Here is a 17,927-nt window from a genome sequence, read left to right as displayed (position 1 = left end):
GTTCTTAGTTTTTCGTCGGACGAATCTAAGATAACTCATTGGAAAGATTTAACTACCACTGAACTGAAAGTATTTCTTGGGCTACTTTATCATACTGGAACAATGCGTTTAAATAAACTTGAGGACTATTGAAAACAAGATGATCTATTTAATATTCCATGTTTCAAAAAACATATGAGTAGAAATCGTTTTTTATTAATTCTTAGTGTTTTAAATTTTAGCCATGACGCTGTCAACCCAAATAATAGACTTTTTAAAATTAAATCAATTGTGGAATATTTTAATAATAAAATGGATGAGGTGTATTATCCCGGTAAAAATGTATCTATAGATGAGTCAATGATATTATGGCGTGGTAGATTAATTTTTCGACAATATTTACAGGGAAAAAGACATAAAGTTGGGATCAAATTATATATTTTAGCTGAGCCAAACGGCCTAAATTTAAGAATTATGATTTATACTGGAAAAAAACTGTCACAGCTTCAACAACCGCATTCTAATAGTCACACGGAAAACGTAGTTATAAACCTTATGCAAGGAAAATTGTTCAAAGGTCATTCACTTTACATGGATAATTATTACAATAGCATAAATTTAGCTCAGATACTAATTTCAAAAAATACTTATTATACCGGCACATTACGTTCAAACAGAAAAAAAAATCCAAGAGACATTATTAAAAAAAAAAATTAAAAAAGGAGAAAATATATCGAAGTATTCATATAACGGGATCTGTGTATTCAAATGGAAGGACAAAAGAGATGTTCTGGGCATATCAACAGAATGGACTGCAGATATGGTAGATACACAAAATAAACGGGGAGACAAGAACAAAAAACCGTTGCTAATAATAAAATATAATAATTATATGTCAGGTGTAGATCGTCAAGACCAAATGAAGGGTTCAGTGCAACAACCAGATAAGTCACATTTTTTTGAAAATCGAATTATCTATCAGAGATTATAGATAAGAAATTGCTCTATCTATTGGTACAACAAACATATATGTCCGATTATTATTCATTGAGTTATAATGATGATGGACTTATCTTATTTGGTTAGTTTGGGATGAAAACCAGATAAGTCCGGACTTATCTGGTTTTTTCCCCAAATATAGTCACACTGTATTTTCACTATAATAATATTACGTTTATTTATTTTATATCAGACTTGATTTTATTGGCGGTTATATTATTGTTATTCCCGATTTAATTTAACTTTACGTGTACGTCTTACAAAATGTTATCGCAAATGTGAAATATATACTAGTAACTAGACGTTTCACTTTCACGTTTTTAATCGTAACTGAGTTCGTTTCTATGTGTTTCGAATATTGTTATTTATATAAAAATAATATGAGAAATATTGTTCGTGCGTCTTTGTAGTGTATGACATCATGGATGAATTTGAAATAAATGCAGCATTGGACGATTCATTTAATTTTTCTGAAGTAGATGATGATATTTTAGATCCAGACTTTGAATTAAACCACAATAATTATGTGCAAGAACATGACTTAATAGGTATAATACCTTTATCTAGCAGTGATTCTGAAGAAGATTTACCAATAAATGATGAAAGGGTTGACAATTGTAATTTATTACAATTTTTATTACATAAGTAAAGTAACTTATAATGTGATTATTTTATTATTTTGTTTCAAAACACTGAAATTATTTTATTTTATTGTTTTATTTCTTTTAATATATAAGTAAACAAAAGATTGCAAGTATACACAGATGAGATAGTAGGTGATTACCAAAGTGGATTCAGAAAAAATAAATCAACTACTGACCACATATTTGTCTTAAGACAAGTTATGGAAAGAAGCTACGAATACGCGAAAGATCTACATATGGTTTTTATAGACTACAAACAAGCCTATGATAGCATAGATAGAGAAATATTATGGAAAATCCTTAAAAACTTTGGCTTACCAACTAAATTAATCAACATGATAAAACTATGTAACACAAACATCAGCAGCCGAGTCAAGGTGAACAACGAAATATCGTCTCCGTTTACAATAAATAGTGGACTGAAGCAAGGGGATGCGATGTCACCAGCACTCTTCAATATGGCATTGGAGAGCGTAATAAGAAAGATACCACGAACTGAGACATTAAACCCTGATGAAGGAAATATCCTACTAGCATATGCAGACGATATAGTGGTTATTGGGAATTCGCAAGAGAGTATCCAGAGTACTGTTGAAGAACTGATGAAGATAGGAAAATATATTGGCTTAACAATTAACAGTGGAAAAACTAAATACATGATGTTAAAACGAGGAGGGGGTGATCATAATAACCTCCAAGTGGGAAATAACATCTTCGAACAAGTACAAGAGTTTAAGTACCTGGGGTCTACGCTAAATAACCAAAACAACATGCACGGAGAGATAAATATCAGATTGGACGCTGCTAATCGATGCCTTTATGCACTATCGACACTCTTTAAATCTAAGTTGTTGTCAAGAAAAACAAAAGAACATCTATATATTAGTTACATTCGCCCTGTATTGACATATGCATGTGCCACATGGGCAACGACAAAGGGCGATGATGAAAAGCTACGTCTATTTGAGAGAAAAATTCTTAGAAAAATTTACGGACCCGTTTTCAACAATGCGGAACAAAAATGGGAAATAAGAACCAACACCCAACTATACCAGCTTTACAAAAGAGAAGATGTGGTCCAATTTATCAAAGGGACAAGGATAGAATGGGCAGGCCATGTGTGGCGAGCTGATGGAAGTGTATTGAAAGGAGCACTGACATATATGATAAGAGGAAAGAGACCAAGGGGAAGGCCACGGAAGAGATGGAAGGATAGCGTCGAGGAAGTATTAGAAGAAATTGGAGGAGACTGGGAACAGGCATACAATAGAGAACAATGGAAGGAATTAGTTTTGGCGGCCAAGAGTCTAAATGGCTCGTAAAAAGCCTAAAAAAAAAAAAAAAAAAAAAATATATAAGTAAAGTAACTATTATAATGTGATTAATTTATTATTTTGTTTAAAAAGGCTGAAATAGTTTTATTTTATTGTTTGATTTGTTTTATTATATAAGTAAAGTAACTTATAATGTGATTAATTTATTATTTTGTTTAAAAATAATGAAAATATTTTATTTTATTGTTCGATTTGTTTTATTATATAAGTACCTAAGTGAAGTTTTGTACTATTAGAATAACTATAATACTGATAACATTGCATTTTATATTAATTAACAGTTTTTTAGGAAAATTTTACTCATTTTTTTTTTATAGTGTTCTATTTTCTGTGCATAAGTGGCATTTAGAGGTGCACAAACAGTCAGTAGAAAAATATTGAGAAGGTAAACTGTTCAATTTGTTCCCTCCTAAGTTTAAAAAGTTAATTTTTGCTCCCCCCTCCCCCCCCATAAGAATAATAAATTAGAGCCGATTATACTATGAACAAAAAGTATGCAATTTACAGAAAAATTTTTTAAAAAAAAATGTTTTTATGGTTATCTTATTCAGCCTTGTTACCCAGTACCTAAGTTATGGTTGAAGTTCCATTGTGATACATATCTACAACTTTTAAAGTTATAGTGAGCCCTTAATATTTTAAACTTTTCTGTTAATCACTTAAACTGTATGGGTATATTATTTTAATTTGACTCCGTTTGGTGTAACAACCAGATAAGTCTATGCCCACTTCAACTTAAGAAAATATTATAAAAAAAACTAATCAAAGCTAAAACTTAAAAATTATATATTGATATAGACCAACACTTTAACTTTACAATTTTTTTGAAATTTTTTTAATATCTCTGTTTTAAATGTAACAAAACTTGTTATAAGCCTCTCCTATAAAATTTAAAAAATGTGACTTGTCTGGTTGTTGCACTGAAATGATGTCCTACTACCCGTGTGAATGAAAATCTCTTCGATGGTACAAGAAAGTTGGTATTCATATTTTACAACAGCTACTTCTCAATTCTTATCTTTTATATTGTAAAAATGAACGTAAAATATCTTTTTATAACTTTCGGCTGAATATCATACGTTCATTATTAAAAAAAAAAATTATACAACTGGTGAACTTGGAGAAAAACAATATGAAATTACGACTAACTTACTGACTGCAATTCCATTTGTACATACTTTACAACTCTTAACAAAAAGTGAAAAAACGACAAAAGTTCAACGTAAACGATGTAGTTATTGTAAAGAAATTGGTAAACGCAAAGATACATCATACTACTGTTCTCTCTCTGTCCACAGAATCCACCTTTATGTTTAGGATCCTGTTTCGAAAAATATTATGCAAAATAATTTGTTTTTTTTTTTATTTTATACATTTTTAATAATTTATGTATTTATTCAATTTTTGAAACATTTTACAAAGATTTTAAATCATTTATTTTGTGTTATAATTATGATAAACAGATTTTTATTTATTTTATAATACATTTTTCAATTTATTTTATGGTTATTTTATAATAGGACATTTATATTCATATATTATGAGTTTAAATATATAAAATATAACATATGTGTATACTGTCAAAGTAGTTTATACATAAAAAATTAATAATAAAGTTGTTAAAAAGTAATATTAAAATGTTATTCATGTATTAATAAACTACGCGGAGTCGCGGTATAATTGCCGAAATCGCGGGCGGGGTTGAAAGTGTTAATTTACTAACTTTAGGTATGTTAAAATAAACTACCAATTCAACTGAAATTGACTTGAAAAATAAAATAAAAATCTTAAAATAATATGATCATTAATCACATCAATTTAGTTTTAATGTCATTATCATATTATTTTATAATATACAACCAAATTTTGTTTCCCAGGAAACATATAATTAAAACAAAAATTTTCTAGCTATGTAAAAAAAAGGAAATATTCTGTCAGTCAGTAGAACATTTTAGTCCTTAACTTACTGATGGTTAATTAAATTACTATTTTTTATCCTTTAAGTTTGGCTTAAAACAAACACAAATTGCAAAACTTGACGTAGAACAACTAAATTAATTATAAGGATTGATATTAATTGCAAAAGAATATATAACATATTGTTTTACATTACTAATTATTGTTCTATTACACAATTTGATAGATTGTGATAACATTTTTTGGTTCTGGCTTTATGAAATTACAACTTTTATAAAAATGTAAATTACTACGAACTTGCTCATGGTCTTTTTCGAGTTCTTTTAGTTTATCTTGTTTTGGTTTAACTTCTTTATACACAACACAGTATTTTAAAACAGCATCAACAAAACTCAATAATCCATATCCTGCTTTACTGATATCTTGCATAATAGCAATTTTTTTAGATGTCTGTTTACAATAATAGTAATAAGTATATAAATCCAATATATATATATATTTTTGGTATGTCATACTTTAAGTTTTGCTTTGACTTGAGATTGTACTTTTGGAGAGATTTCGTTTGCATTCAATCCTTTTAACGTGTTTAAAAATCGTGGGTCAGACATCATTTGTTTGGAAACTTTCCAGTTAACTTCTTTATAACCAAGAATTAAGGCCACGCATTCGGTCACTACTTGTACAGGTTCTGGTGGTGTAGCGAATGATCTGATTTCTGTAATATCGTTTTTATTTAAATTGCTTAACGCTTCCTTTGCAGAGACTAGTGCTGGTAACGCTTGGCTTAATATTTCTTCAGCTTCATTTTTCTCAATGGCTATTATTTTGCCAGCTTCTTTACTTTCAATTGTCTTTTCAACAACAAATTCTTTTTTTGTATTTGCTGTCTTAGAGGCTATTTCAAAACGAAAAAAATATATGAAACATAATTTAGTATTGAAATATATGCTATCCTCCTTTCCATAAACCAATGACACCATAGTAGGCAAACATAATATTTCGATACATTTTAAAAGCTTACATAGTTTAGACTTTAGATGACATATTTTTATTCTATAACATCTTAAAACTATAGATATTTGCAGTAAAGACACAATGTTGTTAGTCAAAGTGTGTAGGTATTCGTTAATATATTTAATATTAATTACTTTATTACCTTCTGAAATTTCCTGTAGAATAATTTCACAAGCTAATGTTTTCTCGGCTACAACAACTTTTTGTACTTCTAGCTGTTCGTTAAGTATTATTAATTGTTCTGTAGCTTCATCAATTTTTCGTAGACCAACCAATAATCTTTCACACTAGGTATACATTAAAATATTATTTTAAAAATTGCACATTAAAATTATCTACTACTAGTAGTTTATATTGTTTATAATACTGAATACTTATAATTACTTGACGTGCAATATTAGTAAATTTTTCATCAATCAAATTTAAATATAAATTTATATAGTCTAGATAATGTGTGGGAGTCAAATAATTTTTGCGTTTTAATTTTATTAAAAAATCATTAGTGTAGATACTCATTGTTTTATGTGTATAAACTATATGGTTGGTGATGCTTTGTTTGTAATCTTGGGGTATTGAATGTTCCTTAAAAGCATCAATCATTTAGTTATAAAGATAATTTAATTAATAAATATTAGCTACTTTGTTTATGAATGATTGTGCAACAGCAAGCAAAGCCTGATCTGGCCAGGGGAATATCCAATTAATATATGTTTTATTTACTAAGCCTGGAAAATTTCGGCATCTTTCTCTAAGTTCATCTCCAGGCGACATAGAAAGTACTACACGAAGATTGTTTATGCATGTTTTTATAAAATACGTCCAACCACCATCTCTACAATCAATAGGTTAATAAATAGCTACCTAGTTTATTCATGTTTTATTCACTTATGTATATTAAAATTTTTATTATTTTCCCTATCTTAAGATTAAATTACTTTGTATTTTCATAACCAGCATCACTAGCAATATTTCTGACTTCATTTGATATTCCATTTTTTTCATCTTCTGTGTACAATGCTTGTACTGTTCCAACCATTAATATATTATTTATTATTTCCAAAAAACCTTTAAAAATTCATTGTTTGGTTTAATTAAACTAAGATATATTTAACAATCAGCATAAATATATATTGCAATAATTCATTATGGTTTTAAGAATACATACTTTCTTCAGAAATTTGAGACTGCGTTAAGAAAAACACTAAACGTTTATTTTCAACGCCTAGCATCATAAATAATTTTTTTAAATCTTCTTTAAATGCAGTTTCATTGTAGCCTCGGCTTATAATGATAGAAAATATTTCACATCCTAAACAAAATAAATAAAAATAATGAATTATTACTTGAACAAAAAAAAAAAATTTTTATCAAACATTATACCGGCAGTGAAAGCTGCTAATTTAGTCATCAATGCTTTTCCGCTACCACCTACGCCAATAAGCATAATGTGCCCTGTATCCATTTTCAATACTCTGTGAATTCTAGTTAAATGTTCTAATGCCATGTCAAATAATACCATGTCGATTTTTTGGTTTTGTTCGTTGTATTCTGCCAAAATCTAAATTATATTTTTGATTAGACGATATTTTTAAAATTATTTCTGGCTTCATGTTACTTCAACAAACATTTTCAGTACAGCTTCATACGTTTGATAATCTTCATATAGATCCGGTACATCTTCATTCAAAGCATTCTTAAAATCGCCAAAAATTAATGGATTTATTAAAACTTCATTCTTTTCGTTTGGGAAATAAATTCCTAAGGTCTCTTCTATTCGCATTGTTATTAATTGTTCATCCTTGGAACAGACAAAATATATTTACTGATACTAAATAAATAAATACTTAAGCTACCTGTTCACTGTTAAATCTATCACATATTACACGAGTAAATTCATTTCTCCATACTCTGACAAAACTCAAAACATTATTAAATATCGTCGGATTTGTAAAAAGCATACCATTAATTATTCTACTTAAATCTCGAAGATTAAATATGTAATGGAACTTATTGGGAGTAGGTGGGAGTTCTGCTAAAGTAATCTAAAAATAAAACAAAATAAAAATGTTGCTGATATTTTATTATTGATAAATTATTTTAAAGCTTATAATTTTATTATACTAGTACAAATCAAATTAACCTTATATAGTCTCAAAGTCATTTCTAAGATAATTGGAACAATTTTTTTAACATCTTCGTTAAAATTAATGGTATGTCCAGAAAGTATTGAATTGAATATATGATTAATTGTATCATCTGAAGGAAATGCCATACAATAAACTGAAAACATTGAAATAAATCTTGGATCTACTTCATTTCTACCACTACCGGGTTTACCCATTGCTGCATACAAATCTTAAAAATATCAAAAATAAGTTTACAAGGAATAAACTAACATGGATGAAAAATTGACTCACAAATTTCAATTAGTGACTTCCATGTTAATTCTTTACCACGATCATACATTCCTCCCGATTCCAAAAATAATTTCAATAGTGCTATTGGTTGTTGAGTACCATATGTGTCGACTTGAGGCATGTTCATATCGTCCACAAAGCAAACTAATTTTTTACCAATTGGTGGTCCATATATATTTTTGTTTCGCTTGGCAACATTTGCTTCTAAAATCATTTGTACATCTAAAGAAGTTGTTCTAGAAGAAAAATTTAAATTTGCTTGCATCTATAAACAAATAAAATAAAATACAAATAGATCTTTGAAAAATTTTGGTCGAGCAACAAATACAAATAGATTAGTGTCTAGAGTTCTTAAAAAGTTCTGCATTGTTGCTGTTTTTGATGTTCCTGTTTCTCCAATAAGAATCATTGGACGTTTTACGTCCGTCATAAGATTTAGTAACCATGTGACTCGTGTGGAATCAACAGTTGGCACTAGTATTTCGTTGAATTTAATACTTGGATTGTGCACATAATCAGGTACAAGAGTGTTCCACGGTATCCAAATTTGTTTCTCGACATCCAAATAGTATTCATACCATGTTTCTTCGTGACAAGGAATAAATTCTGTTTAAACACACTTATATTTTTACAAAAATTATATTTAAACATGTATAGTGTACCTAACCACAAAAGCATCATATTGATTGAATATCTACATCAGAAAAAGACCATTAACCCAACAAGGTATTATGAGATCCTAAAAAAATTGAGAAAAGTTATTCAAAATAAAAGGAGAGATCTGTTAACAAGAGGAGTCTGCCTACTGCGCAACAACGGCAGACTCCACATAACCAATCTCACGAAGCAACTCTTGAACACTTATGGATGGGATGTTCTTAACCCTTCATATTTTTCCAACCTGGCACCTTCGGATTATCATTTGTTCGTTTCCAACAAGAAACACATAAGCAAAAAAAAATTTTCAATCGTCAAGGTTGTGGAGGGGCAGCCGACAAGTGGACAATGAGGTAGCGGCAGAATTTTACAAGGCAGGTATCAAAATATTATCTACCGTCTCACATCAGCGTTGAAAAGGGAGATAACTATGTAGAAAAAACAGCATACAAATATTCTAACCGTGTAATTTTTTTAATATATATTTTTAAAGTTTACAAAAGCTGAGTACACATAATTTCTGGACATGTCTCATATTTATTAAAAAAATTCAAAAGTTTTAATATTTTGATATAAATATCAAAAAATAAAATAAAATATTTTATTAAATGTATTTAACTGTCATAAAAATGTAGCTCAAATCTCATTATCAAGAAGAAATTTTGGTTATTTTAAAAGTTACAAATTAATCAAAACAGATCAAAATGCAGAACTAAGAAAATTGTCTAATGAAACTATTAGTATGTGTTCTAAAAAGTCGAAAACTTAGCTGGGCAGGACACATAAGAAGAGCGAAGGATAGTATGATAAACAGCGTCACAATGTAGAAGCCAGATTGAAAAATACCAAGAAGACGATTAAGTCATGGTGAAGAAATCGACAAAAGAAGATCTGAAACTCTTAGAAATCAAAGATGGAGAAAGTATTGAATAGAGGCATGGAGAGGCTTAGTGGAAAGGGCGAGGGTCAAATGGCCTAGAATTAGCCATAGAAAAAAAAATTGTATCAAGCAAAATACAAAACTCTAGATCACATACTTATTTTTCAATACTTTTAAACTATATTTTAACGATATTATACTAAAAAGTTAAGTTTTTTGTCATTTTTAACAGCAGGAAATTTTTTCGCTTTGTTTCTTTGAATGATTTGAAGCTCAAATTGAATGCAAAATAAAAATACTATTCTAAAGTACTATTTTTTCTAAAATCTAATTAATCATTTAATATAAGCAGTATATATTATATATAAATCATATTTTCTAAACATATTTTAATGCTTAAAAGCAATATGAAACAATTGATTTAGGCAATTAAAAAGCTATCATATATTATTAGTATTGCCTTTTGAGAAATGAAATAAATCACTTACTAAAAGAAGCTCGTTTTGACGGAGAATCATCAAGTTTAACGAATCCTGTTATTTTTTTTACGAAATCATCAAATATTAATCGAGAGTTTTCTTCTATTGGTGCTCCTAATGAAGAATAAATAGCGGAAATGAATATTGCTTCCATTTCATCAGTTACTTCAACAACTTTATTAGATGCATCGTCTTGAGAACTTTGAGAATTCGTTGATATTTCAGTGATTTGTTCCGCGTCAGTATTTAAAACTGCATCTAAAATGTAACACATCTGGGTAACCTAAACACAAATATATTATTATTATTATATTATAACCATTATTAATTCCTAAAAGCTTGTAACTATAAAACAATTGAATAATTCATACCAAATTTAATTTAGTCTGAAATATAATTAATTTTAATGGACTGAACATTTCGAATCCGTAGTTTCCATCAAATATACGATCCAAAATAACTGGTATATATTTTTCAAATAGTATATTTAAATGTTCTCTATCAATCAATCTTCTATTTAATAAGAATTTACTCCAGTACGGAGTGTAGCCAAGGTTTTTAGGATCTACATAAACCATACCGGCTCTGGAGACTGTTGCAGGTGAAGCATATTTTAAGTCGCCTACCTAAAGGTAATTATTGTGTCAAATTGTACTAATAAATAGTGTTAAAATATTATATTAACTTCAAATAATAACGCGCAATGAGGTAGTAGACGTATACGTTCACCATTTGCTAATGTTAAAAGCCTATTATCATCCATAACTGAGTTCATATTTTCTATCCACAAAGCATCTACGTCACCGTCAAACAGTATATACCTTCTTTCTGGTTTATCTTCTGGTATAGGTTTGTTGATTTCACGAAATATATTTGAAAGAAGTCCATCAGTCCAATCTCTAGTGACGAGATTAAAAAAACCATAAAGTTCAACAACTGTACAAGCCTGTAATTTTGTTTTCTTTTAGAATTCATCGATCGGAAATACAATTTTTCAAAAGGTACTTTAGGATTTAATGTATACAGTTTTGTTGGTAATCCAAGTGATATCTGAGCATTAACTAGCGTATTAATAACTACAGTTTTTCCACCTCCGGTGGGACCTACAATCATGGTTGAATGTCTTGTCATCATTGTTTCATATAATTGAGTAACTTTATCCATCTAAGAAAATAATTAATTAAAAAAATTAAATTAAAACTAATCATTAGATAATAATAAATGATTTTTATAACTCTTAACCTCTTAGTGCTGGATCATACTATGCGTTTTGGACGGTTGCCGACTAACAGGAGTCGATCAGTAATTAAACCACAACATTAAAAATAAAATAGGTTCAAATATGCGCCAAACTAGACCAATTTGCAGAACTCATTAAAAACCATCTGGAAGCAACAGCAACGCGTTGCGGCCTAACCGTCCCGATGCGTTTCGGAATGTAAATCACAACACGTGCAATTCAGTTTGTCCTATCACACTTGCGCGGATTATCGGTGACCGAAATTGAAAATTTTATGAATAATTAATAATCATTTTTAAATTTAAATAATTAAAAACTTGAAATATATTTGCAATATACATTTATATATTATTATATTTCATTTATATTATAGATGTACATCATTACCGATTAGCATAATTAGTTGATACACGTTTTAAATAAAAACAAATAATTATAATTAACACGACCTTTTTATTAGTTTTTACTTATAACATTAGATACATTTCGCTAAACTATAAAATCAGTTTAAAATTAAAAATGATTTCCGGGTTTTTTAATTTCATTTGTATGGATTTGGTTACCGATAAAACGCATAGTGTGATTGAACCCTTATATTTAAAATGCAATTTTACGTGTGCAAACGTACATCCCAGTATTGTTCTCTTATCTAATCGCGGAACAGTCATTAAACAACAATACAATGACGTCTAGTACGGGTAATATTATAACTTAACTACTATACGTGCCAAAACATTATTACGTTAGCTATACACCAATACGAAAGACAAGCGACAACTAATTATGTCCGATCTACTTCCCGATCATAATAATCCGAAAACTAACTCTTTGTATAGGTAATATTATGTTTTAGAGCATATTTTAACATACAAAGTAGGTGAGACTCGCGCTACCTAGTAAACAATTAACGCTACCTTGTAGTTAATGAATGTGCCTCGTACCCCATGCCCAAGTCCCGGGGCATATTATTATTATTATTATTATTTATTGACAAATACGTTTTGCTTATTGTTTTTACTACTTTCCAACTCGATAATCATCGTTCGAATTAAAATAAAAATAACTTTTATTAATACGGATGACGAAAAATACCAAGAACTACTTTACTATCGGTGGTTTTTTACTTCTGTATCCACTATAAGTACAGTAGAAACTCGATTTACCGTCAGTTTCTGTTATCCGTCATCGGTCACCGTCACGTTACGTGACCTAAACCTAACCTAACCTAAACGGTCACGTTACATATTTACATCAAAATTTTATTTTACGTGTCGTGAGCTCCGAAATATCGGAGTACATTGTAATAATATACCCCTTACATGTGTCAGTGAATAAAGTGAAACTGCATCATTGAAGTCACCCGTTTGCAACAAGAGATAGCACTAGCACGTGTCGGCTGTTAGGTGTGAAATGCATCCTGGAGTTTATTGTTCTACAATAAAAAATATCAAAACAACTTCGAGGATACTTATAAAATGCAAGGCCGTGGGCTATAATAGCAAAGAACAGATTCCATTTATAAGGAAGCTTAGAAAGCAGCAATATCAGATGTACCATAGCCGTTAACAACTGAGCACCTTCAGCCATCTAACCATTATCTTACACTTCAAAACTTATACTTCGTTTAAACTTAATAAAAACCTAATGTTCATTGATATATTTATATTATATTATTAAATATCTGATAACTGAAAGTACGCATACAACATACGAAATAAATATTAAAATTAAAATGCCTAAAGTAAAGATACCATATTTGGATCGAATTCGTGGATACATGAGAGAATATTATGGTAGTGATGTGTTTTCTATGGATGATCAAATTTTATTTTGTAAATTATGTAAAGTGACAAAAAGTTTACAATTACTCAGCATACATCATAAAGTAAGAACAGACAAGGTTTACGACAAATTGCAGGCATAAAAATTAAATTTTATTAACAGTACCAAAATTATTATTCTTTGAAGACTAAACTAATGCATTTCTATCTGCTATGAATTAAATCGACAAATTTTTCGCCAATAAATATACCAAACAAATCTACTATTAAAAAAAGTTACATTTGTAAAATTTATGAAAACACAGTTATAAAAATTTGGCAGTATATATAAAATAAAAATATTTGGATTTTTAAATAAACGATTTGGGGGGGGGGGGGGCGTTACGTAACAAACGTTATAGTTGGAACATTAAAAGTAGATACACCCGGAAAAGTATTTTTATCAAATAGCTATGTTTTAGAAAAAAAAGGTTCATAGTACAATCGCAAAATTATTTGATAGATCTCTTTTAATTTTGTGGCCAACAGGGATAAAACATCACGAGTTATTACTTTTTTTGAGTGACGCAGCTTCATACGTGGTTAAGGTTGAATAATCTTTAAGTTCCTTGATTCTGAAATGATATATTTTACTTGTTTGGCACATTGTTTACATCGAGTATCAGAAGAAATCCGGGGTCAATTTTCTGAAGTTGATTAATTCATTTCAAATGCAAAGAAAATTTTTCTAAAAGCGTCATTCAGAGTGAATTACATTAAAAACTGTAGCTCCTAGTATTCCTTTGCCCCCTCAACCTATAGTGATGCAATCATAGTAAACTGAAAAATTAAATTATTGTGAGAACTTTCCAGTTATTCAAGCCATTTTAAACCAATTTAATAAGGAAGATGCAATTTTAATTGCAAAATGTCAACAGTTACTTACTGAAGGAACTTTATTAGCCTTTCAGCTGCAATAAATAAGCTAGAAATATTAGGATTAACATTAGGGTAGTTCTCTGGTATAGATGAAGGAAAAAAAAATTGCAAAATGTTACCAAAATATTACCAAGTTACCACCCTCCAATCAGTTCCATTACTTAAAAAAAGCATGAGAAAAATTTTTTAGACAAATTAATCAAATTTAACCCGTGCCGCAAAAGCTCTAAGTTTTAATAACAAGAAAATGTCCGAAATCGTTAGTTTTTGTATATAATTGATCATAACTCTTAAATGAATGATTCTACAAAAAATTGTAAAGACTTTAATTGTACATTATTATTATTACAACAGTTTTATACACATACATTTTTTTAAATATTTAATTATTAAAGATATTTGAATTTAAATTTTAAAAATAAAAATTTGTAACTATTTTTTTACGTAGCAATAAATAAAATGTTTTCTATATTATATAATGCGATTTAAATGAATATAAACTTAATGTGTACTGTATAATATAGTTTGTAAGTAATCCTACACGTTTTAATCTATGATTCAAGAGAGTAGTATAGAATCGTTAGAAAGGTAGTGTACTTAGTACCTATACCCGTATTTTGTGATTTTTAAGTGAAGATTATTTCCATGACTCATTGTAACATTTATGATTCATACAACAAAAGTTAATATAATCTACAATCTACAATCTACATCATTGTACATTATTACACTTTGGACTTACGTGTTATCGGGTTTCTTAAGTCATTATAGATTATCAACAATTAATTATTATTTTGCGATTTATTAGTTTATTGCTCAGTTGACGTACAACAACAACCCGTGTCATACATAAATATTGTTGAGTGTTAAGTTTTTACAATTTTTTATACTTTGTAAGCAGTATATTTTATTTTACTGATTTACAATGGTTACCAGGAATAGTTTACGTGAGTCAAAATATATATTTTTAATTGGACATAGTTCAAATCAAATAGTTGGTAGAAAATTACCATCAAACAAACAAATTTTGTCCGTACTATTTTTTAATATGCGCGAAGTTAATTTAAATCTTCATCAAAGTGCTACATTAGTGATACAAAGAAGCGACAATTTTTTGGCGGAAGGCACGTATACCAACAAAACCGAACAAAAATGTGTGACCAAGTTGGAAGATTTATACCAAAAGTGGAGAAATTTGCAAAACTCAGAATATAGAAAAAGTGCAACTCAAAAAATATGCAGTTTGTATCGAAGCTAGATGATTTATTCGATGTAGCAAACGCAAACGCTTTAGATTTAATGTCTATTGAGGAAGATAGAGCATTTTTAATTGCCCAGAGACAGAAAGGTCGAACTGGATCATTGCTTGGTATTGATCAAAAAACTATAAAAAAAGAAAAAACCATAGAGGATCGGAAACAAGCGACAAATAAAAGAAAAGATCGTGCTCATAAAGAATTTGAAGCTTCAAGTAAGATTTTAGTCTAAAATAATAATCTTATTTATATAACTACTATTAAATGAGTTGTGTGTATAATAATAGAAAATTAATTTCAGATAAAACTGTTGAACTATTGTCGTCCTGTAGTTCTGACGAATGTGACGATGCAGACAATGAAGCATTTGTACATGAAGATGTTTCCGGTCCATTAAGTAAATATTTCAAACCAACCGGAGGGTACGATGACTTTGTCTCCGAAAAGCTTGCAATCGTATTGGACAAATGTAAAATCAGTGACCGGAATGCTGTACATCTTTTCGTTGCTACTGCAGAAGCTTTAGGTAATAATGTTAATAAACTTATTGTAAACCGATCATCAATTCGATGTTCTCGCATAAAATTTCGTAAGGAACGTGCCGAAAAAATACGTCGTGACTATAACTTGGCTAAGAAAGACGCAGTTGTTATACACTGGGACGGAAAACTTCTTCCAAATTTAACAGGGAAAGGCTTAGTTGATAGGCTGCCTATAATTGCTTCTGTAAATGGTCGTGAACAACTGCTAGGTGTCCCGGCGTTAAATAGTGGAACTGGACGCGAACAAGCCAACGCAGTATACTAAACGCGTGTAGATTGGTGTTTAGATGAAAATGTACAAGCACTATGTTCCGAATGTTCCGATACTACAGCATCAAACACAGGTCGCTTAAACGGAGCTTGTGTTTTGCTTGAGCAACTATTAGAACGCGAAATAGTGTATTTACCATGCCGCCATCATATATATGAAATTATATTGAAAAGTGTGTTCGATTTAAAATTTGGGACAACATCGGGCCCAAACGTGGCAATCTTTAAAAAGTTCCAACAAGCCTGGGGAACAATTAACCCAAACAATTTTAATCCTGGCATACAAAATAGTAATGTAAAAGATTCTGTAAATGACGTATGTGATAATATTATTAAATTTTGTAAAGATCAAATTTTAGAAAAGCAGCCAAGAGTTGATTATCGAGAGTTACTAGAATTAACAGTAATTTTTTTTGGGCGGAAAACTTTCAAATGATATTAGCTTTAAAATACCAGGTGCTATTCATCACGCTAGGTGGATGGCCAAAGCTATTTATAGCTTAAAAATATATTTATTTCGTGAACAATTTCGACTAACACCCAAAGAAGAAAGTGCCTTAAGAAGTGTTTGCATTTTTATTGTACGATTATACATAAAAGTATGGTTTAATACACCATCTTCAATCAAAGCACCTTTACAAGACTTGACTTTTATAAAAAATCTTTTACATTATACCTCTATAGATAAAGATCTATCTCAAAATGCACCTAAAAAGTTTTGTGGTCACTTATGGTATTTATCGGCAGAATTATGTACATTTGCTTTTTTCGATGAGGCTGTGCCACTGGAGACTAAAAGAAAAATGATTCGTGCTCTAAACAACGATGAATGTTCATCAGAATTAAGTTCAAATATACAACGTTTAATTATATCTGCAAAAAATGCAACCGAGTTATTAGAAAAGGAAATCGATGATTTTATATGTGTCAATACTAAAAAACTATTTAAACGATTTGCCATCAATACCACTTTTTTGAATGAAAACCCTTTAGAGTGGGCAAATAATGAACATTATAATAAAGCTCTGTTAATTTTAAAAAATATCCCAGTTATTAATGATGTTGCAGAAAGAGGAGTAAAACTTATAGAAGATTATAACAACAAAATAACTAAAGATGAAACTCAAAAACAATATCTACTACAAGTTGTTAGTGATTATTGCAAAAAATATCCTGACCACAGAAAAGAAACACTTACACAAAAAACACAGTCATAAATTTAGTTATCATTTATACTTAAAATATTTTAAAGATATAAATAGTATTCAAGTATTAAGTCATTATGTTATTTATTTATTGTATATTGTTTTCGTAATTAATTATTTGTATGTTATGTTGTCGGAAATATCTCAATGTTCAAGATTATTTTTTTTTTAACTTTTCGATTAAAATATTTGAAAAAGTAAAATATTTGGAAACTAATATATATGAAACAAATTTTAGTAAATTTAGTTGTTTTATCATTATTGTCTCAACAATTTTTATAACATTTTTACAGAGTTATGTTAAGAATATCAAAAATTGATTTGAAAATTTTCTATTTTGTAACTTTAGAGCTTTTCGGACGGTTAAAATTAAGAATTTGCATGAACATGCATGC

General features: G+C 29.2%; 1 protein-coding gene across 1 annotated transcript in view; it reads right to left on the bottom strand.

The window, feature by feature from the left end:
* LOC112591398 (dynein heavy chain 10, axonemal) overlaps positions 1-17,927 on the bottom strand; it is a 36,812-nt gene that overhangs the window by 7,174 nt on the left and 11,711 nt on the right. Inside the window, exons 9-25 of the mRNA XM_025335204.1 lie at positions 11,326-11,484; positions 11,006-11,266; positions 10,698-10,946; positions 10,330-10,603; positions 8,633-8,910; positions 8,305-8,569; positions 8,028-8,242; positions 7,741-7,929; positions 7,503-7,685; positions 7,268-7,445; positions 7,053-7,196; positions 6,823-6,952; positions 6,527-6,719; positions 6,272-6,469; positions 6,030-6,174; positions 5,389-5,768; positions 5,171-5,323 (exon numbers count right to left, since the gene is read on the bottom strand). Of these exons, the coding sequence (XP_025190989.1) occupies positions 5,171-5,323; positions 5,389-5,768; positions 6,030-6,174; positions 6,272-6,469; positions 6,527-6,719; positions 6,823-6,952; positions 7,053-7,196; positions 7,268-7,445; positions 7,503-7,685; positions 7,741-7,929; positions 8,028-8,242; positions 8,305-8,569; positions 8,633-8,910; positions 10,330-10,603; positions 10,698-10,946; positions 11,006-11,266; positions 11,326-11,484 (3,594 nt within the window). The remainder of the gene's footprint in view (positions 1-5,170; positions 5,324-5,388; positions 5,769-6,029; positions 6,175-6,271; positions 6,470-6,526; positions 6,720-6,822; positions 6,953-7,052; positions 7,197-7,267; positions 7,446-7,502; positions 7,686-7,740; positions 7,930-8,027; positions 8,243-8,304; positions 8,570-8,632; positions 8,911-10,329; positions 10,604-10,697; positions 10,947-11,005; positions 11,267-11,325; positions 11,485-17,927) is intronic.

The sequence above is a fragment of the Melanaphis sacchari genome, unplaced genomic scaffold (assembly GCF_002803265.2).
Source record: "Melanaphis sacchari strain LSU unplaced genomic scaffold, SCAv2.0 Contig133_pilon_pilon, whole genome shotgun sequence".
NCBI lineage: Eukaryota > Metazoa > Arthropoda > Insecta > Hemiptera > Aphididae > Melanaphis > Melanaphis sacchari.
Note: the sequence above shows the minus strand (reverse complement) of the source record. Positions and strands in the feature narration are given on the sequence as shown.